This window comes from Eptesicus fuscus, chromosome 14 (assembly GCF_027574615.1).
Source record: "Eptesicus fuscus isolate TK198812 chromosome 14, DD_ASM_mEF_20220401, whole genome shotgun sequence".
Lineage (NCBI taxonomy): Eukaryota > Metazoa > Chordata > Mammalia > Chiroptera > Vespertilionidae > Eptesicus > Eptesicus fuscus.
Window position 1 is genome coordinate 79,736,747 of NC_072486.1, and position 26,427 is coordinate 79,763,173.

The window sequence follows — 26,427 nt, forward strand, 5'->3', positions numbered from 1 at the left end:
AATAGAAAAATGGACAAAGGACAAAACCCATACTTCATTCTCATATGCTATATTTCTCAAGGTTTGTTTTGTTTTGTTTTGAATAATATTTTTTATTGATTTCAGAGAGGGAGAGAGAGATAGAAACATCAATGATGAGAATTACTAATCAGCCGCCCCCTGCACATCTCCCCACCGTGGATCCAGCCCGCAACCTGGGCATGCGCCCCGAAGACCAGGAATCAAACTGTGACCTCTGGGTTCATAGGTCAATGCTCAACCACTGAGCAACACCGGCCGCTCTCCCAATGTTTTTTGCAGCCAAGCCTGACAAGTTCTCACCATGAGAACATGACCAGAAGTGACCATGCAGCTTCTACCTCCCCTGAAAGGACTAATCGTTCCTCCCTTTCCCATGCACTGGAACATGGACACATCAGCCACCTAGGTGTGGCACCGCAGGTGAGAGCAACGCGCCAAGGGAGGACAGAGACACAAGATGGAAGGAACCTGGGACCACAGACAACCAGAGGGAGCAAAGATGCCCCATCAGTAGGGACCTCTCACTCTCAGAAATATTACACAAGAGAAAAGTTGTTTTGTTTAAGCCACTGGGGTCTCTGTCACAGCAGTTTAACCCATGTCCTAACTAACACAGAAACTGGTATCAGGAGTGGGGAAATGCCACAACAAAAACTTCAAATAGGTGGTTTGGTGACCAGGCAATGAGAACGGTGACACTGGAGTTTAGAAATCAAATGACTCTTCTTGTGTTGTATCAAATATGTGATAGATCTTGGACCTGCAATGACATGGAAAGAAGAGCAGGTATCTACAGAGCCTGCAGATCTAGGGAAAAACATCTGGAAAGAGCCAGGATTTGTACTGGCGGCCCTCAGTGCTTTCACAACCAAAGATACAAAGCAATACAGAACTGCTAGAGAGAGTCTCTGTCCGTTATATGCAAAGTCTTATACAATGACCACATGTAAAATCCCTGTATGGGAGCATTTCACTTCTACCCAGAGATGCCCAGAGCATGCGTGGGATTCGCTTTTCTGGCACCATTTCTATTACTAGATAAGGAGAAAGAGTCAGTTCAGAGAAGAGATGAGAAATGTAAATGAGGAAGAAGACTGTCTCAGAAGCTTGTCGGACTGACCCCAAGGGACCAGGGTCACAGGCCATTATCGTCCCCTGGGAACCCTGTTCTAGAGCAGCTCCATTTAGCCTCCACCCCTAACCTAGTCCCTCCACAGGGGGTGGACTGCCTACTCACTACCACTCAGCCTCTAGTCAGAATTTTTCTTCCCCTCAAAAAGAAAGTACATAACAAAACTTTTAACATTCTTAGGGTTTTGTTTGTTTGTTTGTTTGTTTGTTTGTTTTGCTTGCAACTAAAGAGAAGCAACTAGGAGGACAGTGTGTCTGTCTGTCTCTCTCTCTCTCTCTCTCTCTCTCTCTCAAATTAGACCTAGAAGGAAGCGGGCAAGGTTAAACATGAATGTCAATGGTAGGTTGGTAGTTTTCAAGTACACAACCTTCTGAAATTAGGTTCACTACATTTCACAGGGAAGAAAAACAGACTCTGAACTATAGGCTTTTCCCCCCTTAGAAATGGGAGAAGGAAGGAATAAGCCTGAATTACAGAGAGAACATAGGACAGGCTCCAGGGGTCCATCCTGTTCTCTCTTCCCCGCTGCCCATGACCCTAACCCATATATACTAAAGAAACAGCAGGGACAGCGGGTTTGGTTTTACTTTTGGTTTGGATTTTGTTGTTCTGGTCCTTTGTCTTTAAGGAATCAGGAAGACTCCCATACCTGCTTCTTAGAGAGCTGTTCCAGGCACAAAACAGAAAAAGAAAAAGGCACCCATACAGAACCCATCTTTTTAACTGTCGCTCTTCATCAACGTCAAAGCAGGACAACTACATACGTGTTTGTGTCCCTCTCTTCTCCTGGCCCAAGTCTTCAGAAGATGTCAGAGTGTGTCAGCAAGATGTGGAACACAGTGCTCTCGATGAAAGGACTATCAACCAGTGGCAACTGAGGAAACAGTTCTGATGCTGGTTGCCAGTTATCAGTTTATTACTGAAAATGTACTCTTGAACACCATCCTGGGCTGGTCCCTAAAGCAAGGAACTCCACCTCTGGGGGTGCAGGGAGGGAGTGATTTTATCCTCAGCCCCTACCAGTGCTTAATCTGGAACCACTAGGTGGCACACATGTGGGGTTAACGACACTAAAGAACCCATCAGATAGGGGGTTCCTAAGAGAAGTTGATGCCAGTGCCTGTCACTCAAAGGCACTGCTTTGTGCTTGGCAATTCTTTGGGGAAACAAATGTAAATGGGATACGATGGTAAGCCAGATGTGAAGTTGCCATTCCACCTCTGACAACTGTTACTTATTCCTAAATAGTTGGTTCTATGACAAAAAATTTTTTTAAATGAATAGCAAAGCCTATTTGTTGGGGTACTTAAAATCAAAGCCTTGGAATTGAATGGTCCAGAATTTGCATCCTAGCTGAGTCATTTGCTAGCAATGTGACATTGGCAAGTTACTTAACCGCATCTCAAGTTCAGTGTGCTAATCATTTAAAAGGTAGCTAACTAACCATCTGGTGTGGCTCAGTGGTTGAACATCGACCTATGAACCAGGAGATCGTGGTTCGATTCCCAGTCAGGGCACATGCCCTGGTTGCAGGCTCAATCCCCAGTGGGGGTGTGCAGGAGGCAGCTGATCAATGAGTCTCTCTCATCATTGATGTTTCTTTCTCTCTCTCTCTTTCTCTCTTTCTCTCTCTCTCTCTTTCTCTTTCTCTCTCTCCCCCCCCTCTCCCTTCCTCTCTAAAATCAATAAAAATATATTTTAAAAAATAAAATAAAAGGTAGCTAATACCATCTAGTATAAAACTGTCTTTAGGATCAGAAAAGACAATACATGCAAAGACCTAGCCCCCTGCCTGAAGTATACAGTAAGTGTGGTTATGTGGTTGCTATTCCGATTATCCACATTCACACACGCTATTCTAACTACGTATTAACTTGACCATCTAGTTGGATAATACCCCCCAGACATCGAACACATGACATCAGATCCCACATTATGAAACTGTGTTGTGAAAAGTAATAGGAATGAAAACTTATTCAGCACCTCCTGGCCTCGTGCTAGGGAGTTAACAAATCACTGCTTTAGAACGATTTTTCACCAAACAAAATAACTATTGACATACATTTTATTCAAATGGTAGCCAGTACAGAAACAGAATTGGGATCCTTATCTGTAAGGAGTCTAGTCAGGAGACAGCAAATGGTAATGCCAAGATGCAGTAATTGTCGAGGTGAAGTACGAGGTAGGATGAGAGGTAAGGGAAGAGATGAGGAGTGCAGCTGAGAAAGGAATGAGAAGCCCAGCTAAGAGTTCTCTCACTTCACCCTTCCCTTTTAAATAACAATAATATCTAACATAATAGCCTTATTTAAACGATAAGGAAACTAAAGTCTGAAAGAACAAGAAGCTCAAGATCACTGGCTAACAGCAAGCAAAGCTGGGAGCCAAAGCCAGAGGGCGCTCTTTCCATCATCACACAAGATAACAAGGTACTAAGGCACCTGGCACAGCACCTGGCTGGAGTGCAGGAGCTTTACAGCTAAAGAGAAATGTTCACTTTCTACTAAGGCTGTGTTACTGAGGAACATTGTTGAATATGAGATGAAATCTGAAAATACAGAGTTTCTCGCTTTATTTTTTAAGCACTACTGAATAAGATTATAGAGAAAACACCTCACAGCCAAGTTTTGATTTTGGACAATGATGAAATTATTTCCCTCAAAGGTTAAATAATTTATTTGAAAGGGCTGCATGTGCCCTATTAATATATTCAGCACACTTACCAACATGACAGCATGACAGACTACAAGATGTCAAAAATAGGCCAGCGCCCAATTATGGCCTCCCTCATTAGCACACAGTATATGCTCTCAAAGCACCATATCTTTTAATGAATTTCTAAAATGCATTTAATCAAGTGTTCTAGATCTTGGAGAGAGAAGTTACATCTTTATTTTTAGTAACCTTTGAGATTTGGAGTTCTAAACAGCCATTTCATTATGAATGTGTGCACAAGCAGAGCTGGTATAGCCATACCTGTGTCTCAACACCAACAGGAAGCAGGTAATTTCTTATCACATTCAGTGTTTGCAGATATCTTAAAATATCATTTACCTTCATCTCCACTTCTAAATTACAGTAATTGTTAAATTAGATTTTATAATTATGGGTAATTAAAAATCACATTACAAAATTACAAATTTGGCTTTTTACTATTTTGATCTTACCTATATATATAAAAGCCTAAGCAACAGTTACAACCGGTCGACCAGTCGCTATGACACACATTGACCACCAGGGGGCAGAAGCTCAATGCAGGAACTGTCCCCTGGTGGTCAGTGCGCTCCCATAGCCAACTTCCCATGGTTGGCCAATCTCCCGCAGTCCCTCCCCCTGGCCAGCCCCGATCACTGGCCAGGCCAAGAGACCCCACCAGTGCACGAATTCATGCACTGGGCCTCTAGTTAAATATAATTATAGTCTTATATATTTTTTTAAATATTTTTATTGATTTTTTACAGAGAGGAAGGGAGAGGGATAGAGAGCTAGAAACATCGATGAGAGAGAAACATCGACCAGCTGCCTCCTGCACACCCCCTACCGGGAATGTGCCCGCAACCAATGTACATGCCCTTGACCGGAATCGAACCTGGGACCTTTCAGTCCGCAGGCCGACGCTCTATCCACTGAGCCAAACCGGTTTCGGCTGTAGTCTTATATATTTTATCCATTGTAAAACATAGGTTGGAAAAGAGCCTGCCAAAGGGGTCAATGGCACAGAAAGCATCCAACTCATAGGAGACAGCACTTGCACTGGACTGAGCTCTACGAAAACAGGCACCAAATCTGTTTTCAAACCAGAGTCTATCACAAAACCTGGATGACATTCAATAGTTGTTAAATTCATTATATACCATGTAATATAAACAGTGAAGATAAATCTTATACACATATACATAAATACTTACAAAAAGCATAGATAGACAAAATATTTTAAATTGGCTAGTATTTGCTAATTACATTAGTCAACACTAGCAAGTTTTACTAGTAATCCAAACAATATGCTGGTTTCTATTAAGTAGAATAAAAATTATTTTTCTCTCCTAACTCCCTTTACGTCCACAGAATGACAATACTTTTCATGCTTCTTTTCTACTAAGACGACAGAAGAAAATGTGTCTAAGAAATTGTTTGAATGTGTCCTTTCCTTCTTTTGAATAGCAGTGGCCAAAAGAAGTTGGAGTTTTGACAGTTCCACTTCTGGATGTGTTTGTATCTTACTGAATCTAGCATATCTGCTGCAATCAAAATGTTAGCACTATTGCAGAAACAGAAAAAGAATTAGCACTACCATAGAAACAGAAAAAGAAAAAGAAAAACACAAAAAAGCAAACATTTTATTTATGCTACCTTTATTCAGTAAACTACATAAAATAATGATGCTGATTATTAGTATGAAGTAGTCACTTATTTAGACAGAGCACAGAAAGACTTTTAAATGTAGCAACTAAAAATCTATATATAAAAGCCTAAGCAACCATTTGACCGCTCCACCAGTAGCTATGATGCGCACTGACCACCAGGGGGTAGACGCTCAATGCACAGGCATGGAAACATGGAACAGACTGATGAATCTCAGAGGGAAGGGGGGATGGGGAAAGGCAGGAAGAGATTAACCAAAGATCTTACATGCATACTAGCGGCCTGGTGCACGGATTTGTGCACCGGTGGGGTCCCTCAGCCTGGCCTGTGGGGATCGGGCCAAAACGGGCAATCCAACATCCCCCAAGGGGTCCCAGATTGCGAGAGGACACAGTCCAGGCCGAGGGACCCCCTGAGCCTCTAGTAAATACATAAAAATGTGGCTCCATTGGTGTGGGTCAGTGGTTCAATGTCAATCTATGAACCAAAAGGTCACCAATTCGATTCCCTGTCAGGGCATAGGTCCGGGTTGTGGGCTCAATCCCCAGTAGGGGGCTTGCAGGAGGGAGCCAATCGCTGTTTCTCTCTTTCCATCCTTTTCCCTTCCCCTCTCTCTCTAAAATCAGTAAAAACATTTGAAAAAATAAATACATGAATAAAAATGTGAAAGATTATTTTTTTCTAAGACATAACACTTTTTTTATGGGCACTTTATTTTTTTTTTAGTCCTCGCCCAAGGAAATGCTTTGTAATGGCTTTTAGAGACACAGGAAGGGAGAGGGAAAAAGGGAGAGGGTGAAGGAGAGGAAGAAGGGAGGGGAGGGAGGGGGGAAGGGAAGGAGGGAGGGAGGGAGGGAGGGGGGGAGGGAGGGGGGAAGGGAGGGAGGGAGGGATGGAAACATTGATGCAAGAGTAAAACATCAATTGGTTGCCTCCTGCACTGGCCCTGACCAGGGATGGAACCCACAATGTGGCTATATGTCCTGACCAGGAATCAAACTTGCAACCTTTCAGTGCACAGAACAACACTTAACCAACTTAGCCACATGGGCCAGGGGTAGAACTTAACACTTATAGCTACCTATTCTCTTTACTAGAGTACTAGAGGCCTGGTGCACGAAAGTCATGCACTGGGGGTGGGGAGGGGGGAGCGCACTCAGGCCGGCCTGCACCCTCTCCAATCCGGGACCCTGGCTCCTAACCGCTCTCACCTTCCTGCCTGCCTGATTGCCCCTAACCACCTCTGCCTGCTGGCTTGATGCCCCTAACTGCCTCTACCTGCTGGCCTGATCGCCCCTAACCACCTCTGCCTCAGCCCCTGCCACCATGGCTTTGTCCGGAAGGACTTCTGGAAGATGTCGAGAAGATGTCCAGTCTAACTAGCATATTACCCTTTTATTAGTATAGATACTTATCCATAGTTTTATAAATTTTCAGGAACATGCATTACTGTTATTTTAATTTTAATGTGATTATTTTTAAGCAAAGGATTAAGAATAAGGGTCCAACCCTTATCAAGAGCCAAAAACACGCTGACATTAATTAAAATAGTAATTGTTAAAAGTCAACTGCTCTCTGGATGTTTAATTTAGTCATTAAAAGTATTTCCTTTAGTTTTTCTATATAACTTTTTTAAAATATATTTTTAATGGATAATCATTGTTGTTGTTTTTCGGTTTTTGTTCTTAGTTTTTATTAATCCTTCTCACCCAAGGATATTTTTTCATTGATTTTTTTTAGAGTGGAAGGAAAGAGGAGAGACCCAGAGAGAGAAACACCAATGTGAGAGAGACACATTAATTGGCTGCTTCCTACACAGGGCCCCAACTGGGGCAGGGGATTGGGCCTGCAACCAAGGTATGTGCCCTTGTCTGGAATCAAACCGGGGTCCCTTCAGTATGAGGGCCGATACTCTAATCACTGAGCAAAACCAGCTGGATAATCATTGTTGGCAATTAATTTGAAAAACGAAAACCAACAAATTGCAATATACATTTTTACCATCTAATACCAGCTTATTTACAGAAATCTTAGAAATATCTTTACTTAGGTCTCAAAATTCAGTGTAAATAATATGAAAAGAGTATTTAAAGAAATATCTTCATGGCTAACTTTCAGTAAAAGTACTATATCCTAGGCCCGTGGTCGGCAAACTGCGGTTCGAGAGCCACATGCGGCTCTTTGGCCCCTTGAGTGTGGCTCTTCCACAAAATACCATGGCCTGGGTGAGTCTATTTTGAAGAAGTGGCGTTAGAAGAAGTTTAAGTTTAAAAAATCTGGCTCTCAAAAGAAATTTCAATCGTACTTTTGATATTTGGCTCTGTTGACTAATGAGTTTGCCGACCACTGTCCTAGGCAATACTGAAGTGACTAATATGCACTAACTCATGTAAGCTTCACAACACTTATGAAGACAGCTGCCAGGTCTGGGATTTCACACAAGCTAACAAGTCAGGGTTACTCTTCATAGATACTGGCAGAAGACATGAGTCTCCTGGATCAAAAACAAAGGACTGCATTACTCACTCCAGCAGCATGAGCATGAGGCTATCAGTTCCCTTTTGGCCCCCAAGCCTCAAAGGGGCGAAACCATGAGCCCAAATAAATGCTTGCACTGGTGGTGAAATGAATTACTAGGAAGGAAGGAACCAAGAGCATGGGGAACCCACTGCTTTTATGATAAGCACTAAACAAGCCCGCACTTTGTCCCAGAAGGAGACATTCATTGCCTCATGCATCCAGGCTGCTCAATGCAGACACAATTCTGAGAAGTGGCCCAGCTAAGGAGCAGCCAAGGCCTCCATTGCTGGCCTGCTCAGCAGGACATGTAGGGTGGGAGAGACACCTCCAACAGTCGCTACTATGATCATCTCCGTATTACAGATGGGGAAGCAAGTAAGAGGCAAGTAAGAGGAACTTTGCTCACGAGCACAATTAGCAGCCCTGGCCTGGTGCCTCAGTTGGTTGAAGTGTCGTACAGTACAACAAAAGATTTCAGGTTCAATTCCTGGTCAGGTCACATGCCTGGGTTGTGGGTTTGATCCCAAGTAGGGCGCATTAGAGAAGCAACCAATCAATGTTTCTCTCACATCGTTGTTTCCCTTTCTCTCTCTCTCCTTTCCTCTCTCTCTAAAAAACAATATAAACATGTCCTCACCCGGCCCGTGGGGTCAGTGGTTGAGTATCGACCCATGAACCAGGAGGTCAGGGTTCAACTCCCCGTCAGGGTTCAATTCCCGGTCAGGGCACAAGCCCGGGTTGAGGGCTTGATCCCCAGTAGGGGCTGCGCAGGAGGCAGCCCATCAATGATTCTCATCATTGATGTTCCTATCTCTCTCCCTCTCCCTTCCTCTCTCTGAAATCAATTTAAAAAATATATCCTCAGATGAGGATTAAAGAAACAAATAATTTGTTAATTAAGTAAATAACTTGTTTATGTTGGCAAGCACACGAGACATGGCTGGGAAGTTGTAGGGAGGACACTCTGAGAAAAGGGAAGTGTGCGGAAGGCCGCCTCCCGTTTATCGGTTCTGACTTAGGGGAGACAAGGGGAGTGTCGAAGGCGGCACCCCCAATTACTCCTTGACCTTTCCAAACAAGCCTGTGACACGCAGACCCCAGGTGTTTACGGGAATCCTTGTGCTCAGTCCCTGGATGCCCTGCCTAGAGGACAATGTGAACACGTGTCCTCCCAAGATTTCTCACCTGCTGACTGCATCTAGAGATAAAAATTCCAATAAAGCCCCAATGAGGCAGGCAATGGAGGCTGCTCTGGCCACTGGAGCCAGGAGCCCCTTAGCCCTCTCCCCACAGCGACACTGCGTCTGAGTGGCCTGTGCACCCGGCGCCCAGGGGCTGCGGTCAGCCCCGGCAAGGTGGTGTCCCATGTGAGGACTAAGGAATGCAAGGAGAGGCGAAAGAACCCTCAAAAACAAGAGGGAGGAAACGAAAGCAACTGTGCAGTAAGTCACTGGAGCCTGCTTGGGATTTCAAGTTCGAGGGAATTGTTTTTTAGCTGATGTTTCACAATAGGACAGCAACTGTCCACCGAGTAACATCTCTCTGTTACTTAAAAAAGTAATAAACAAATAATTCATTAATTAAACTTAAAATTAAAAAGTCTACTAACAAGTGGTAAAGAATACAGACAAAGCTCCTGGGGAAAAGCAGTGAGGAAGGGAGCCTGGTACTCAGAGCTGCATTCCCCATGGGGGTGTCGGCAACAGACCGTAGGTGATCCTAGAGGTCTACAACCATCTGGGAATGGGCTTCAGGGAGGGCGAGAACCCCAATGGCTGGACATGAAGAGTACGAGTGACCTTGGAATAAATCAGTCCTTGCAAGGACTGCTGTGCAGCTTTGAGTCAACACTTATAACAGAGAATAAAGCTATGACACTGAACTGGTTGGTCCCAGATCACACAAGTGCCCCTAGATCCGTGGAAAATTAAAAAAAAAAAAAAAAAAAAAAGAACAAAACTATCTTTGGCGGGAGAATAAAATCCATCAATATATTTCTACAAAAAAGCTGTCAAACACATTGTCCAGCACACAAGCACAGGTAATCAGTTACACGAGGAGGTAAGACAACATGAACAAGAATGGGCAGAAACAACTGAAGCAGAGCCACAGGACTTTAGATATTGGAACAATCAAGCACCAACTTTAAAACCACCTGTATTGACTATGTTAAAGGTAATAAAACCCACACATTAAATTTTTCAAGGGAGACTAGAAAGTATAAAAAGTAATGCTGCAAATTTTAAAAAGAATAACAGAAAATTTTAAGTGTAAATGGGCTCAACTGGTATATGTAACAACAGATTAGACAAAGCAAGACAAGTGTAAGTGAGCTGGAAGGTCTAGGATGATCTGTCTAGAATACAAGACAGAGGTCCAAAAATAATTTAAAAAATACAAAAAGAGGATAAATGGCAACAAATACAGTGATACAGTATGATGAGCATTTAATTAGAGAGAAGGAAATATGGTACAAAAGCAGTATTGGAATATATAATAGCTGAGAATGTCCAAAAACAAATGAAGACTTCAAGAAACCTAAAATACCAAAATGAAAAAACAATAAAAATATAAATTAATAACAAAAACAAAAAAGAAAATCTGCACAAATACTTAGAAATTTTAAAGACTCTCTCAAGCACCTGGCAAATAAAAGGGGAGATCAAGGCTGCAACTGAAAACCACTCAGAAAATAAAGATAATAAGAATAATATCCAACCCGAAAGGGAAACACCATAAGTCATATCAAGAGAAAAAACTCACCAGCCTTAAGCAATTTATTTTTTCGTTTAGTAATTAAGGAAGATAAATGAACCAAACATGACTCCATAAGCTGAAAAGGACATCCACAAAAATGTCTACACCTCACATGATACAGTCAGTTTAGCAAGATTGCAGAGTACAAGGCAAACATACAAACATAAATCATATCTTTATAATCGGAAAGCAGTTTTTAAACGTGTATTATTTCTGCCCTAGCTGGTTTGGCTCAATGGATAGAGCGTCAGCCTGTGGACTGAAGGTCCCAGGTTTGATTCCTGTCAAGGGAACATGCCCAGGTTGTGGGCTCGATCCCCAGTAGGGGGTGTGCAGGAGGCAACCAATCAATGATTCTCTCTCATCACTGATGTTTCTATCTCTCTCTCCCTCTCCCTTCCTCTCTGAAATCAATAAAAATATATCTTTTTTAAAAAGTGTATCATTTCTGCCTGGCCAGTGTGGCTCAATAGTTGAGTGTTAACCCATGAACCAAGAGGTCATGATTCGATTCCTGATCATGGTACATGCTCAGGTTGTGGGCTTGATCCCCAGTAGGGAGCATGCAGGAGGCAGCCAATCGATGATTATCTCTCATCATTGATGTTTCTATCTTTTTCTCCCTCTCCCGTCCCTTCCTCTCTGAAATTAATAAAAAAAAATATATTTTAAAACCAGTAAGCTTCTAGCCAGATTAACTAAGAAAAAAAGAGGATACAAATTATTAACATAAAAAATTAAAGAGGTTACATCACTACATTAGAATAATAATAAAGGAATATTATGAACAATTCTATGCCCATAATTTGATAACCTAGATGAAAAGGACCAATTACTTGTAAGACATTTTGCCAATACTCATCACAAGAAAGACACATTCGGAATAGGAATATATCTGTTAAAGAAATTGAATCAATAATTAATATCTTCTAAAACAGAAAGCGCCAAGCTCAGATGGTTTCACTGGTGAATTGTACTAAACACTGAAGGAAGATTTTATACCAATTCTGTACAATGTCTTATGGAAGACAGAAGCAGAGGGACTACTTCCTAACTCATTCTATGAGGCCAGTATAACTTAATATCAAAGAGAAACAAAGATTTTACAAGAAAAAAAAACTACATACCAATATCTCTCATGAACATAGATGCAAAAATCCACATCAAAGTATTAGCAAATCAAATCCAACAAAGTATAAAAAGAATTATACACCATGACCAAGTGGGATTTATCCCAAGTATGCAAGGCTGGTTCAATATTTAAAAATCAATTACTGTAATCCATTGCATCAATAGGCTAAAATGAAAAATCACAGCATCATATCAACAGATGCAGAAAAAACATTTGCTAAAATCTATTCATGATTAACACACACACACCTCTCAGTAAACTAGGAATAAAGGGGAACTTCATCAACTTGATAAAGAATTGCCACAAAAAAGAAACCTAGAGCCAATACCATATTTAATGGTGAGAAAATAGAAGCTTTCCTAGTAAGATCAGGAGGAAGGACGGATGATTCAACACCCCTTTTCAATAATGTACTGGAAGTTTTTGGCTACTGCAATAAGACAGAAAAGGAAATAAAAGGCATACTGGTTGGGAAGAAGGAAATAAAACTCTTTGTTTGCAGAACATCTCTGTAGAAAATCTGAAAGAATCAACAAAAAACCTCCTGGAACTAATAAGCTATTATAGAAAGGTTTCAGGATACAAAGGTTAATAATATACAAAAGTCAATCACTTTCTTATACACCAGCAATAAACAAGTGGAAGCTGAAATTTAAAAAATATATACCATTAACAGTAGCACCTTCCCCTCAAAATGAAATACCATTCCACCTTCATTGATTAGACGACTCAATATTGTCAGGATGTCAGTTCCTTCCTATTTGAACTATATATTCAGTGCAATACTAATCAAAATCCCAGCAAGTTATTTTGTGGGTACCAACAAAGTGATTCTAAAGTTTACATAGAAACCCAGAATAGCCAACACAAGGTTGAGTGTAGAGAGCGCCTGGGAAGGCACATGGGCATTTCTTTAATTATTGTCAGCTGAATCCAGTGTCATTGGCAGAGCCATGTCCTGGAAACACGCCTTGCCAGAGGCAGGAGTGTTGTCAACTTGACCTTCAGCCCAGGTGCCAGAGGGTGGGTTTCGTTATCTAAATCCAGCCAAGCACCAGCAATGAATACAACTCGGGCCCACCCAAGACTGCACATGATCTCCTTTGTCTTGACTTTTAGTAAAACTTCCTGGTTTTTGCTGTATTGGCTCTGGGTCCCTGTCTCTCCACCAGAGGACAGTGGTCCCACCGGGCCCCAGCTTTTTCCTTCCATCTCTGTGTCTGTCTCTTTCTTTCATTCTCTCAATCCCCAGCAGCCCCTACTCAGGAACCGGACCGCTCTCTAGCTGCGCTAGATGTGGAAAAGAGAGCAATATTTACAGCTGAGGAAGACCAAAGAGAGAGGACTGACATTACCTGATGCCAAAACCTCTATGAAGCTACAATAATCAAGACACAGTAGTACCGATGAGAATTAGACAAGCAGATCAATGGAACAAAATGGAGAGCCCTGAAACAGATCTACTAAATATAGCTGACTGATCTCCGAGAAAGGAGCAAAGGCAATACAATGGAGAAAAAATGGCCTTTTCTACAAATAGTGCTGGACATCTATGCACACAGAAATGAATCTAGACACAGACCTCACCCTTCACAGAAATGAACTCAAAATGAATCAGAGACCCAACTATGAAAGGCAAACCTATAAATCTCTTAGAAGATAACAAGAGAAGAAAATCTACATGACCTTGGATGTGGCAAGGAATTTTTAGATACAACACCAAAGGCATGATAAATAAAAGTAACAACTGATAAATTAGACTTCATTAAAATTAAAATTTTCTGCTCTGTGAAAAACACTGCCAAGGGAAATAGGAGAAAATATTTGGAAAAGATATAGCTGATAAAGGACTGTTATGCAAAATATAAAAGAATTCTTAAAACTCAACAATAAGGGGGGAAAAAACCCACCTTTATTTAAAAATGGGTCAAAGACTTTTAAAGACACCTCACCAGAGAAGACACACAGGTGGCAAATAAGCATATGAAAAGATGTCCTTTTCTTTACTATTTTCCTTGTCTTGTGTGTTCACTAAATAAACTGGGTAAAGACCATATTATATGTTATCAGGGAAATGTAAATTTAAAAACAAGACACCATTCATTACACCTATTAGAATGGCCAAACCCAGAACACTGACAACTCCAAGTGCTGACGAGAATGTGGAGCAACAGGAACTCTCCCTCACTGCTGGTGGGAATACAACATGGTACAACCACTGGGAGACAGTTTGGTGGTGTTTTACAAAACTAAACACACTCTCACCATATGATCCAGCAATCATGCTCCTTGGTATTTATCCAAAGGAGCTGAAAACTTATGTCCACACAAAAACCTGCACACAAATGTTAATAGCAGCTTTAATTCATAACTGCCAGAACTTGGAAGCAACCAAGATGGCCTTCAGTAGGTGATGGATAAACAAACTTGTATATACATACCACAGAATATTGTTCATCAATAAAAATAAATAAGCTATCAAGCTATGAAAAGAACCTTAAATGCATATTACTAAGTGAAAGGAGCCCATCTGAAAAGTCTACAAACTAGGTAAAACCATGGAGACAGTAAAAAGAACAGTGATTGCCAGGGGTCAGAGGAGAGGAAGGGATAAAGTAGGCAGAACAAAGGACGTTTTTGTTTGTTTTTTTTTTATTATATTTTTATTGATTTCAGAGAGGAAGGGAGAGGGAGTGAGAGACAGAAACAACAATGAGAGAGAATCATTGATCAGCTGCCTCCTGCACACCCCCTACTGGGGATCGAGCCGGCAACCCAGGCCAGGCATGTTCCCTTGACCGGAATTGAACCCGGGACCCTTCAGTCCACAGGTCGATGCTCTATCCACTGAGCCAAACTGGCTAGGGCAGAACAGAGTACTTTAAGGCAGTGAAATTACTCTGCAAGACACTATAATGATGGATACCTGTCATTGTATATTTGTGCAAATCCATAGAATGTACAACACCAAGAATGAACCTTAGAATAAACTATAGACTTAGGGTAATAATGATGTGTCAACACAGGTTCAACTCTAACAATGTATTATGCTGGTAGGGGGTACTGATGATTGGGGAGGCTATGCATGTGTAGATGTAAGAGGTATATGAAATATCTCTGTGCCTTCCACTCAATATTACTGTGAACCGTAACTGTTCTAAAAACTAAAGTCTATTTAAAAAATTAAGCTAAGGTTAAACAGAAAGTATCAATGTGAGCGGGTGTGCATAAGCATGTGTATACACTCACATCTATGTATGTACTAGTATATCACTAAAATGAAATATCTATTTCTCCAACCAAAAGAACAACGTGATATTCATCCTCAGAGCCTAGATTTTTATCTCTAATCCTATTCTCCTCACTAAAAAGAACTAGGAGTCTTGGGGTATAGAGAATGAGGGATGGGCCTGAAAAAATGCTGTTATCAAAGAGCAATGTTTGCACGTTTTGAGATGTATCAAAAAAGATTCAGAAGCCAGGTGAAAAGAGACTCCCACTAGCTACATTCTGACAATTTGAACAATAAAATGAAAAGGTTTGATTATAATTAGCTAAATCATAATTAACCAATTATAACTAACTAAAACAAGTTTATGAAGCCCTAATTATATAATGATTCTCAAAGAAAAGTGGAATTCCTCTTCCCAAGTAACTAGCACTGCATGCAAGTTTATTTTACTCATAAAGGAGAGTGCAGAGACTGGTAACAACCATCACCTCCAAAAGAAAGACTGGGTTTTCTTACCAATAAAACATAACAAATTGATCCATGGGACGGATGTCTTGCTACTTGCCCAATAACCACTAGTAAGACAGCATTCTCAACACTCACATCCCACACCCCCCCTACAGAGTGCTCATTTTCATAAACGCTCTTCTATTAATACAAATCATTAAAGAAATGTGTCAAGACATGGATTTTACAGGAATAAGAGGCCTTCCAATAAACCCAGGGCCTTGAGACATGCACAGAGAAGTTCAAGCCTTGTAGCCAACTCGAGCAGGTTTTCAAATTGACTGGAAATGTACGGAACTCTTCTCTTTGCTTGGGTGTCTTTGCAGGTTGGTAGTTTTAACAATTGTTCTTTGTCCTTTTTCTTTACTATTCTCCTTGTCCTGTGGCTCACTAAAAGAACTGGGCAAAGGCCAAGGACAAAGACAGAGTAAAAACTAACGTACTTGGCTTTATTTAACTTTAGTATAAAAGGCCAGGATGAGAAATAGATCATCCTGCTGCTGTTAAAATCTTTCACTAAACTGTATTTGCCTTGACATCCCATAGGAGATAGTGTGAGGAGGTAAGTTTATTTGTGAGGCTTCAGGTAAGGAAAAATTAAGTTCCAGAATATTAGTTTCATGGTGATGCTCCAAGCACAGAAGACAAAAGTCAAATGCCTGAGAAAGGACTGTGCTTGGTGCACTCTAAGAATAGCAAGGAGACCAATGTGTGTGTGGCCCAGGGAGCAAGAGTGGAAGATGTGGTTGGATACGCAGCCAGGGTCAGGTTAGTAGAGTGTGAAGATCACGGTAGGGACTTTGGATTTTATTTTAAGTATCACTAGAAGCTTTGGATGGTTGACCGAAGAGAAGCAGAAGACTCTTACTCTGGGTTTGAAAAGATCATTCTGCCTATTATGTGAAGAACAAGACTAGATTGGGGCTATAGTAAAAGGTGTCAGAGCAGTTAAGAAGTTCTTGCAGCCCTCCACGTGAGAAGTGGTGATGGCCAAGTACTGGAGGGACAGCAGTGAAGGAAGTGAAAGTGTTGTAAGTGAGGCTATATTGTGAAAGTAAAACCCAGAGGACTTTCCAATGGGCTTCATACAAGAATCACATGCTGCCAAACAACGCACAAGAGAAATGTGTGCTTAGGCAATATCTTCACTGTGTGAGCATCACGGAGTGCACCTACATCAACCTGGATGGTGGAGCCTACTACTGTAACTGTATGTGCATACTTTCATTCAACTGATGGCACAGTACGTGTGTTCACATCACATCACCACAACATGCGAGTAACTGTTGCACTACAACATTATGATGGCCCTGGCATCACTAAACAATAGGAATTTTTCAGCTACAGTATAATATTATTAGACCATTGTTGTATGTGCCATTGTCAAAAGCACGGTTATGTGGCCCATGATTGTATTTTTATTTAAGATTTTTAGGAGGAGGAAGGGAGAGAGAGGAAGAGATTTGAAGAGAGAGAGAGAAGAGAGAGAAACATCAATGTAAGAGCAGAACATCAATCCAGTCCGGCCAGTGTGGCTCAGTGGTTGACCATGGACCCATGCAACAAGAGGTCACCTGTTTGATTCCTAGTCAGGGCACATGCCTGGGTTTCAGGCTTGATCCCCAGCAGGGTGCGTGCAGGCAGCAGCCCAAAGATGTTGATGTTTCTCATCAATATTTCTATTTCTCTCTCCCTCTCCCTCACCCTTCCTCGCTCTCTAAAAGCAATAAAAACAAATTTCAAAAACGATCTAGCTACGTCCTGCACTCCCCCTACCAGGGATCAAGCTCACAACCTACGAATATGCCCTGACTGGGAATCAAACCAGCCCCATCTTGGTGCAAGGGACAATGCTCAACCAACTGAGTCACACCCAGCCATGGCTCCATTATAATCTTTTGTATTTTTCCATTGTTTTTTTTTTTTAGAGAGAGTAGAAGGGGGGGTTGGGGGAGAGACACACACATCAATTGGTTGCCTCTTGCACACACCCCAACCAGGGCTAGGGATCAAACCCACAACCCTTCGGTCCCTAGGCCGACGCTCTAATCATGGAGTTAAAGAGGCCAGGGCTCCATCATAATCTTATGGGATCACTGTTGTATGTGCTGTCTGTCATTGACCAAAACACTGTTATGTGGCCCATGACTGTATATTTAGCCTGAACAATACACGATGTCACTTACTGAGGTGGAAACACTGAGAGAGGTTTTGGGATGATAATAAATAGTTCCACAGAGGACACATTAACTTTGAGATCTTCTTTACACATATTAAAAATGGTTAAGGCCCTGGACGTTTTAGCTCAGTGGACAGAGCATTGGCCTGCAGACTGAAGGTTCCGGTCAAGGGCACATGCCCGGGTTGTGGGCTCGATCCCCAATGGGAGACGTACAGGAGGCAGTCTGTCAGTGATTCTCTCTCATCATTGATGTTTCTATCTCTCCCTCTCCCTTCCTCTCTCTAAAATCAATAAAAATATTTTTTAAAAAAAAAGAGATGGTAAGAAGGAAGCTAAAGATATAGGTTGTGTTCAAAGCAAGAAAAGAGATGATAATTTTTAGAGTCACCACCATATAGATAATATTTAAAGTAACTAAAATGAATGAGACCACCTAATGTATGCGAGAATGAGCAAAAGAGGGAAGAGAGACCAGAGAGGAAGGAAAAAGGCAAGAGGATGTGGTATCCTGAAAGTGTAAGTTTGTGTTTTTTGTTGTTGTTGTTTTCAAATAGGAAGGGAGGGGAAGAGATAGAAACATCAAGATGAGAGAGAGAATCATTGATCGGCTGGCTCCTGCATGCTCCCTACTAGGGATCGAGCCCAAAACCCTGGCATGTGCCCTGACTGGGAATCCTCCTGGTTCATGGGTCAATGCTCAACCACTGCGCCACACTAGCAGGGCCTGAAAGTCTTTTAAAAACAAAACAAAACAAAACAAAGAGGTCCAATCCTGAAGGTGGCTAGCTGCAGGAAATGGTACTGAGCAGTGAAGGTGAGCGTGGCAATATGACATCCTTGGTGACATTGCAAGAACAATGTCAGCAGAGTAGGAGGAAGAAAACCGACAGAAGTAGGCTCATGAGAAAATGGTCAAAAATAAGTTGCAGAAATGTTTGCTATAAAAACGAGCAAAGAAGCAATATAGTAGCTGAAAAGGATGTTTGGTCAAGGGAAGTGATTTGTACTCAAATGCTCATGGTAATGATCCATTGGGAAAAGAATTCATGAAAATTGAAAGCCAAGGAAAACTGAAGGTCCATAACAAATGCAAGGGGACAGACTCCAGGACACAAATGTAAGATCAGCCTTAATTCATCCCATTCTGACAATAGGGAACATGGAATATATAGGTAAAGATGCAAGCAAGAAAGACTTGACAGGAGTGAATGTGGAATTTCTTTCCTGGTTGCTTCTATTTTTTTTTTCATTGAAGTAATAAGCAAGATCATGGATTGAAGAATGAAAACAATGGGAGGACATGTTAGAAGGTTGAAGAAGAGCGAAGGTGGTTAAAGAATCATCACTGATAACAGGAGAAAGAATGTCTAAGTAAAGTGGGACGAGTGGAGGGCAGCACTCATGACCTACTTGTGATTTGGGGTCATAAATTTAAAATTAAACTAGTTGGCAAGTTTATGGGTTTTTTTTTCTGTCGGAAAGTGCAGAATTTGGGTTTTGTTATGAAGGCAAAGCAGTAGGAGAATGGCAAAGGAGTTGAGGGTACATAAGAGAATGACTACAGGGATGGGTCAGAGAATCTGACCTGGAAAAGGATGGTAACAAACCCTGTTGGTAAGATCACCAGATTGGAGGACTTGACATGGCTGGTGTGGACATTAAGAGACAGTGAGCTAGGAAAAGAAGAGGCAGGAAGTATTTACAGGGAACAATTGTTGAAAGTGAGACTTTGGAAGTGAAACAGTAAGTGATACAATGACAAAGGCAAAAGCATGACCATAAGAACAAGTGGCTAGGATGGGCTGGAGAGTAAGACTGTTTAGGGCATCAAGGAGCTAAGGGTCTGGGTATTGAACAGATTATTAAAATTGGCAACAGGAGCCCTGCCAGCGTGGCTCAGTTAGGTGGGTGTTGCCCCTTTCACTGAGAGGTTGCCAGTTCAATTCTGGATAAAGGCACATGCCCAGGTTGTGGACTCAACCTCAGTAGGGGGCGTGCATGAGGCAGGCTGTCCATGTTTCTCTCTCATTGATGTTTCTATCTCTCTCTCCATCTCCCTTTCTCTCTCTCTGAAATCAATAAAAACATGTTTTAAAATTGGCAATGGGAACCCTAGCCAGTTTGGCTGAGTGGATAGAGCATCGGCCTGCAGACTGAAAGGTCCCGGGTTCGATTCTGGTCAAGGACACATGCACAGGTTGCAAGTTCAATCCCCAGTGTGGGGCTTGGAGGAGGCAGCTGATGAAGGATTCTCTCTCATCATTGATGTTTCTATCTCTCTCTTCCTCTCTGAAATCAATAAAAAATAAATTTAAAAAATTAGCCCTAACCAGTTTGGCTCAGTGGCTAGAGCGTCGGCCTACGGACTCAAGGGTCCCAGGTTCGATTCCAGTCAAGGGCATGTACCTTGGTTGCGGGCACATCCCCAGTAGAGGGTGTGCAGAAGGCAGCTGATGGATGTTTCTCTCTCATTGATGTTTCTAACTCTCTATCCCTCTCCCTTCCTCTCTGTAAAAAAATCAATAAATATATTAAAAAATTAAAAAATTAAAAATTAAATAAAATTGGCAACGGGAAAAGCAGAGGAGAGTAGGAAGGCAGGTGCTCAACTGTCAGAGAATGCAGGTGAATTCTCAGAAGGCTGCTAATAAGTGCAACCCAAGGGACCTGTGGGCCACTCTGAAATGTCACTTAGAATTTCGAAGATTTTCACTAGGAAGTAACTGTATACAGTACAGAAAAAATTAAATTAAGGGGGGAAAAGTCATACAAAAAATAACTAGTGGAAAACATATATAAATCCAAGTTTGAAATAATCCTATATATTAAAGATGTAATATGCAAATGGTCGTTATGCCATGAAGCATAACGACCGACCGCATAACAACCAGATCACGGATCAGCAGGAGGGTGGGGCAGCGAGCTACAAGTGGTCAGCAGAGAGCTACAGGACGGGGCAGGGCAGCAAGCTTTGAAGGGAAGGTGCGGGGGGCAGAGGGAGCTATAGGAGGGTGGGGCAGCAGGCGGAGAGCTACTGGAGGGCGGCAGCAAGCTACTGGCTACAAGTGGGCGGCAGAGAGCTACAGGAGGGGGCAGGGCAGAAAGCTATGGGGTGGGGGTGGGGGAAGGGGGGCAGAGGGAGCTACAGGAGGGTGGGGCAGTGGGCGGAGAGCTACTGGAGGGCAGCAGCAAGCTACTGGCACACGGATTCGTGCCCAGGGCTACTAATCCTATCTAATAAAGAGGGAATATGCTAATTGACCCTCACGCTGTCGCAAAGATGGTGGCGCCCACAGCCAACAAGGAGGGAATATACTAATTGACTGCCCCACCCTCAAAGATGGTGGCGCCCACAGCCAACAAGGAGGGAATATGCTAACTGACTGCCTGCCCTCAAAGATGGTGGTGCCCACAGCCACAAGATGGCAGCGTCCCAGTCCTCTCAGCCTCACTGGGGCAGCAGGCACGTGGCACAGCCAGGCCCGCCAACCAGGCGGGTACAGTCGCTCCACGTGCCTGCCTCTGGAGTCCCCCAGTTCCCTCAGCCCCCCAGCCCCCCAGGGCCGCCCGAGGCTCAGCTATCCAGGGCCAGCTGAGGCTTGCGCTGCCAGCAGTGGCAGCAGCAGAGGTGTGATGGGGTGTCGACTTTCCCTGATTGCCAAGTTGCCTCCTGCCCAAGGGCTCCTGGACTGTGAGAGGGGGCAGGCTAGGCTGAGGGACCCACCCCCCCTTCAGTGCATGAATTTTCATGCACCGGGCCTCTAGTATGGTGATAAATGTCCACCAAAAAGTGAAATGCAGAATTCTGATAATCCAAACTTCACTTCTGTCACTCTACCTAACCAGACCCTGCTGGAAAGAGAGATGAGATTTACAGAATACTTGAAAGCTTTCCCAAGAATTGTAACTATATAATAGCAACACATTTGACACCAAAAATATTGTATGGAAAATTATATTTTAAAAGATACAGCACTTTTTAACTTTTCTCTAAAAACTGCATGACATTCTATAAGCATCAAGAAGGCATTCAACTTCAGAGAAAAAGCCTGACACCATATCTAAATTCTATGCAACGGCTGCTAAAAACATTGCCAGTGAGAGACTATATCACACAAACATCCTCTGAATACAGCATGGAACCTCATCCCTTTGGCAACTTATAAAACAACCAACCTTGTCTAAATTTTGGAAACTACTTTGGGCAACCAGCTCTATTCTACCTTTTGCAGACACATTAGCTTACTGAAGACACCTAATAGTCCAGCAGACAAGACTAGAATACATTTGGTCTCGTGTAACCTAGCACAGCACAATATTACGCACTATGGAACTTTTATTCCCCCCACCACACACAATAACACAATCAGCTTTAAACAAACACGACAGGTTCATAAGCCAAAAATATACTATGAGCTGTCATCCTACTGGCCTAGACTTACTCTTTATTCCAGTTTTATTTCTTTCTTTTAATAAAATATTTCTCTACAGGAGAGAAACCAAGATGGCGGCATAGGTAAACACCTGAACTTCCTGCCTCGTACAACCACTTCAAAACTACAACTAAAAGACAAAACGGACATTATCCAGAACCACGGGAAGGCTGGCTAAGTGGAAATTCTACAACTGGAAGGGAAGAGAAAAGCACACTGAGACTCACAGGAGCTGCGGAAGTAAAAGTGCAGAAGTACAGAGGTGCGCGTGCGTGGAGAGGGCTGGCAACTGAGTATGTGGCTGGCTTTTTCAATCCGCAGGGAGACACAAGCTCCCAACTGCTCTGAACTCCAGTTCCGGGCGAGACTCTGGGGACCCAAACTCATATGGGGAGAAACTGGACTGTCTTGCAGCGGGCAGAACTCGAGGGCGGCTTTCTCTCAGAGGTGCTTGCAGCAATTACCAAGGGACACTGAGACCCAGGGGCCTCTGAGGGCAGGGCAGACGGGAAGCCATTGCTGTTTGTTCTGCCCTGAGACTCCGCCCCATCCAAGCTGTGTGCAGAGGCTTTTGCATATGAATGGCCTGGTCCTTTGAAATTTAAACTTACCTATCAAACTGCAGCTGAGTCAGAGAGACTCAGAACATCCAAAAGAAGGCCCTAGACCCCACAGCAGCATGCATTGCTTCACATCTGGGCCTCATCTGGGCACCTCCAAAACTCAAACCAAGAAGAGGAATCTGTAGATCTCTCTGTAGCTCCTGCTAGGTGGCCTCAGGCAGAGGCTAAATTAGCACCTCCTTGGAGATCCAAGAGCCAGTGTACCCAGGGGTCAGAGTAGGGCCATCCAGATTACAACTCCTCAGATCCATAAGGGACACACTCAGGGGGCAGACTCAGTGAGCACCAAAGCCCCATTAAAGCAAGTCTTGCCTCATAAGGGTGTCTCCAGCACAGAAGTTCTCCCATCATAGACACAGCTGATCCTCACAGCCAAATGGCCTGGAGGTCAATTCCTCCCAGTAATACCAACAACAATCAAGGCTTGACTACAACAAGACTATGCACACAGCCCACAAAGGGGTGCACCAAGAGTGCCCACCTCAGGTAACTGGGGAGGCTGAGCCACTGGGTCCTATAGGACACGTAGCAACAAAGCCACTCTATCAACTCAGGGAAGCAGCCAAAATGCACAGACAAAGAAACAGGTCACAAATGAAAGAAATAGAGGAAAGCAAACTACTGGATATAGAGTTCAAAACCACGGTTATAAGGTTTTTCAAGAATTTTCTAGAAAAGGCCGATAAATTTAGTGAGACCCTCAAGGATATGAAAAAGGACCAACTAGAAATTAAGCATACACTGACTGAAATAAAAAATAATATTCAGAGATCCAACAGCAGACTAGAGGATCCCAAGAATCAAGTCAAAGATTTGAAATACAAAGAAGCAAAAAAACACCCAACCAGAAAATCAAAAAGAATCCAAAAATATGAAGATAGTGTAAGGAGCCTCTGGGACAACTTCAAGCGTACCAACATCAGAATTATGGGGGTGCCAGAAGAAGAGAGAGAGCAAGATACTGAAAACATATTTGAAGAAATAATGACAGAAAACTTCCCCGACCTGGTGAAAGAAATAGACTTACAAGTCCAGGAAGCGCAGAGAACCCCAAACAAAAGGAATCCAAAGAGGACCACACCAAGACACATCATAATTAAAATGCCAAGAGCAAAAGACAAGAGAAAAACAGTTCGTTACCTACAAGGGAGCTCCCATACAACTGTCAGCTGATTTCTCAACAGAAACTATGCAGGCCAGAAGGGAGTGGCAAGAAATATTCAAAGTGATGAATAGCAAGAACCTACAACCAAGATTAGTCTACCCAGCAAAGCTATCATTCAGAATTGAAGGTCAGATAAAGAGCTTCACAGACAAGAAAAAGCTAAAGGAGTTCATCACCGCCAAACCATTATTATAAGAAATGCTGAAAGATATTCTTTAAGAAGAAGAAGAAGAAGAAGAAGGAAAAGATAAAGATAAAAATTATAAACAACAAATACATATCTATCAACAAGTGAATCTAAAAATCAAGTGAATAAAAAATCTGATGAACAGAATAATCTGGTGAATATAATAGAATCAGGGGCATAGAAAGGGAGTGGACTGACAATCCTCAGGGGGAATGGGGTGTGGGGGGTGCAGGAAGAGACTGGACAAAAATCGTACACCTACAGATGAGGACAGTGGGGGCGGGGGGAGGGGGAGTAAGGGCAAGGGTGGGGTCGGAACCGGGTGGAGGGGAGCTACGGGGGGTGAAAAAGAGGAACAACTGTAATAATCTGAACAATAAAGATTTAATTTAAAAAACATTCTCTACAGATATTAAATAATTTCTACTAAATCAGGACTGTAGGGGGAAAAAAGAGTAATCCGTTTTTTCACTTCATCAGGACTTATCCAACTATTTCAGTACAGGAAATTTCAGAACTCAGTATACAGACAAATGCTAATTGTGCAAATTATTATGTGCATTTTCATGATTTTTATTAAGTTCCAATACCTGTTTCCACAATATTTTCTGTTTCTGTTGTCTCCAGACCATCCATACTGTCCTCATCTTCCAATGTAGTTTTTCCTCTACTTCGAGGCCTATAAAGAAATAAATATATATAGTTAAATATTAAATTTTAAGTCTTAGAATTAAACTCAATGTAAAGCACCAGTTGTAGGTACACAAAATAAAATAAACATTTCTAACATTTTACTATATTAAATAGTAATATAATACTTTACAGTCATTTCCCCCTCAAGTCCTAATGTGCCTTTTACCTGCATGTGAGGACAGGCCCTGATTACTACGTTTGTGCCATCATAACTCACTTTCTCAATTACTCTGCATTTTAGGCTTTGTCCCTCGTTTAGCTAATCTTCAGATGCTGCCCTCTGTCTACAGTCTTGGTCTCTGATCACCTAAGAGAAAGTATAAGAACTTTCAAAGTTCATACACCAGGTTATACCACTACATCTAGTATTAAGGAGTGACGCCCAGACAGGTATATTTTTAAGAAAACAATGCACACCCTGTCAACCACTCAAAGAGAAAAAAGTCTAAGTAATAAGCAAGATTTAGTCATATCAACCTTACAAGTGTGATGAAATTTAACTTATAAACACTTCAGTAAAGTAAACATAAGAGCTGAGGTATCCTGACCGGGTAGCTCAGTGGTTGAGCATCCACTCATGCACCAAGAGGTCGCTGGTTCGATTCCCGGTCAGGGCACATGCCCAGGTTGCGGGCTTGATCACCAGTGAGAAGTAGAGGAGGTATATAGGAGGCAACTGGTCAATGTTGATGTTTCTCTCTCATGGATGTTTCTCTCTCTTTTCTCCCTCCCCCTTCCTCTCTCTTTTAAAAATCAATAAAAACAGTTTTTAAAAGTGTTGTTGTAAAGTGGATTCTTTGACCCAAACAATTTAAAAAAAAAAACAAACACTGATGTCTTTAAATTTTTTCATGTCTTGTAATTAAGGGATAGAAATGAGTCAAAAAATTAAAACAAAATAAAAAACATGACATTACATAGTTTAAAAACTTAGAAATAGGCAAAGCAGTATTCAGATTTCAGCACATTAAATTATTACTTAAAACGAAAAAATACAAATAAACTCAGTATTTAATTGAGAAGCATTAAAAGAATAAAAAATAAAAAATAAAGCATTGTAATGGAAAAATAAAGCAAAAGGCTGTTTTAAAAACAATAGGAAACCCATTTAAATCTTATTTAGTACACTCAATAATTAAAACAAATAAAGGAGATATAATAATTTTTAAATAATTTTTTAGAGTTAAAGTGATCGAAGTCCAAATGGTTTTATAAATGAATTATTGCACACTGTCAAAAGGTCATCTCTACCCCAAAAATACAATTAAAAAGAAACACCTGAACCAAAACCCTAATAAATATAGCAAAAAAATACATAGATTTAAAAAAGTATTGCCCTAGCCAGTGTGGCTCAATTGGTTGAGCATCATCCCATGCACCACATGGTCCCTGGGGTTCGATTCCCCATCAAGGCACATACCCAGGTTGTGGGCTCCATCCCCAGTAGGGGGCGTGTAGGAGACAAACAATCATCAATGTTT

General features: G+C 42.0%; 1 protein-coding gene across 1 annotated transcript in view; it reads right to left on the reverse strand.

The window, feature by feature from the left end:
• KMT2C (lysine methyltransferase 2C) overlaps positions 1-26,427 on the reverse strand; it is a 254,869-nt gene that overhangs the window by 161,926 nt on the left and 66,516 nt on the right. The window contains exon 2 of the mRNA XM_054726138.1: positions 24,844-24,932. Coding sequence (XP_054582113.1) covers positions 24,844-24,932 — 89 coding nt within the window. The remainder of the gene's footprint in view (positions 1-24,843; positions 24,933-26,427) is intronic.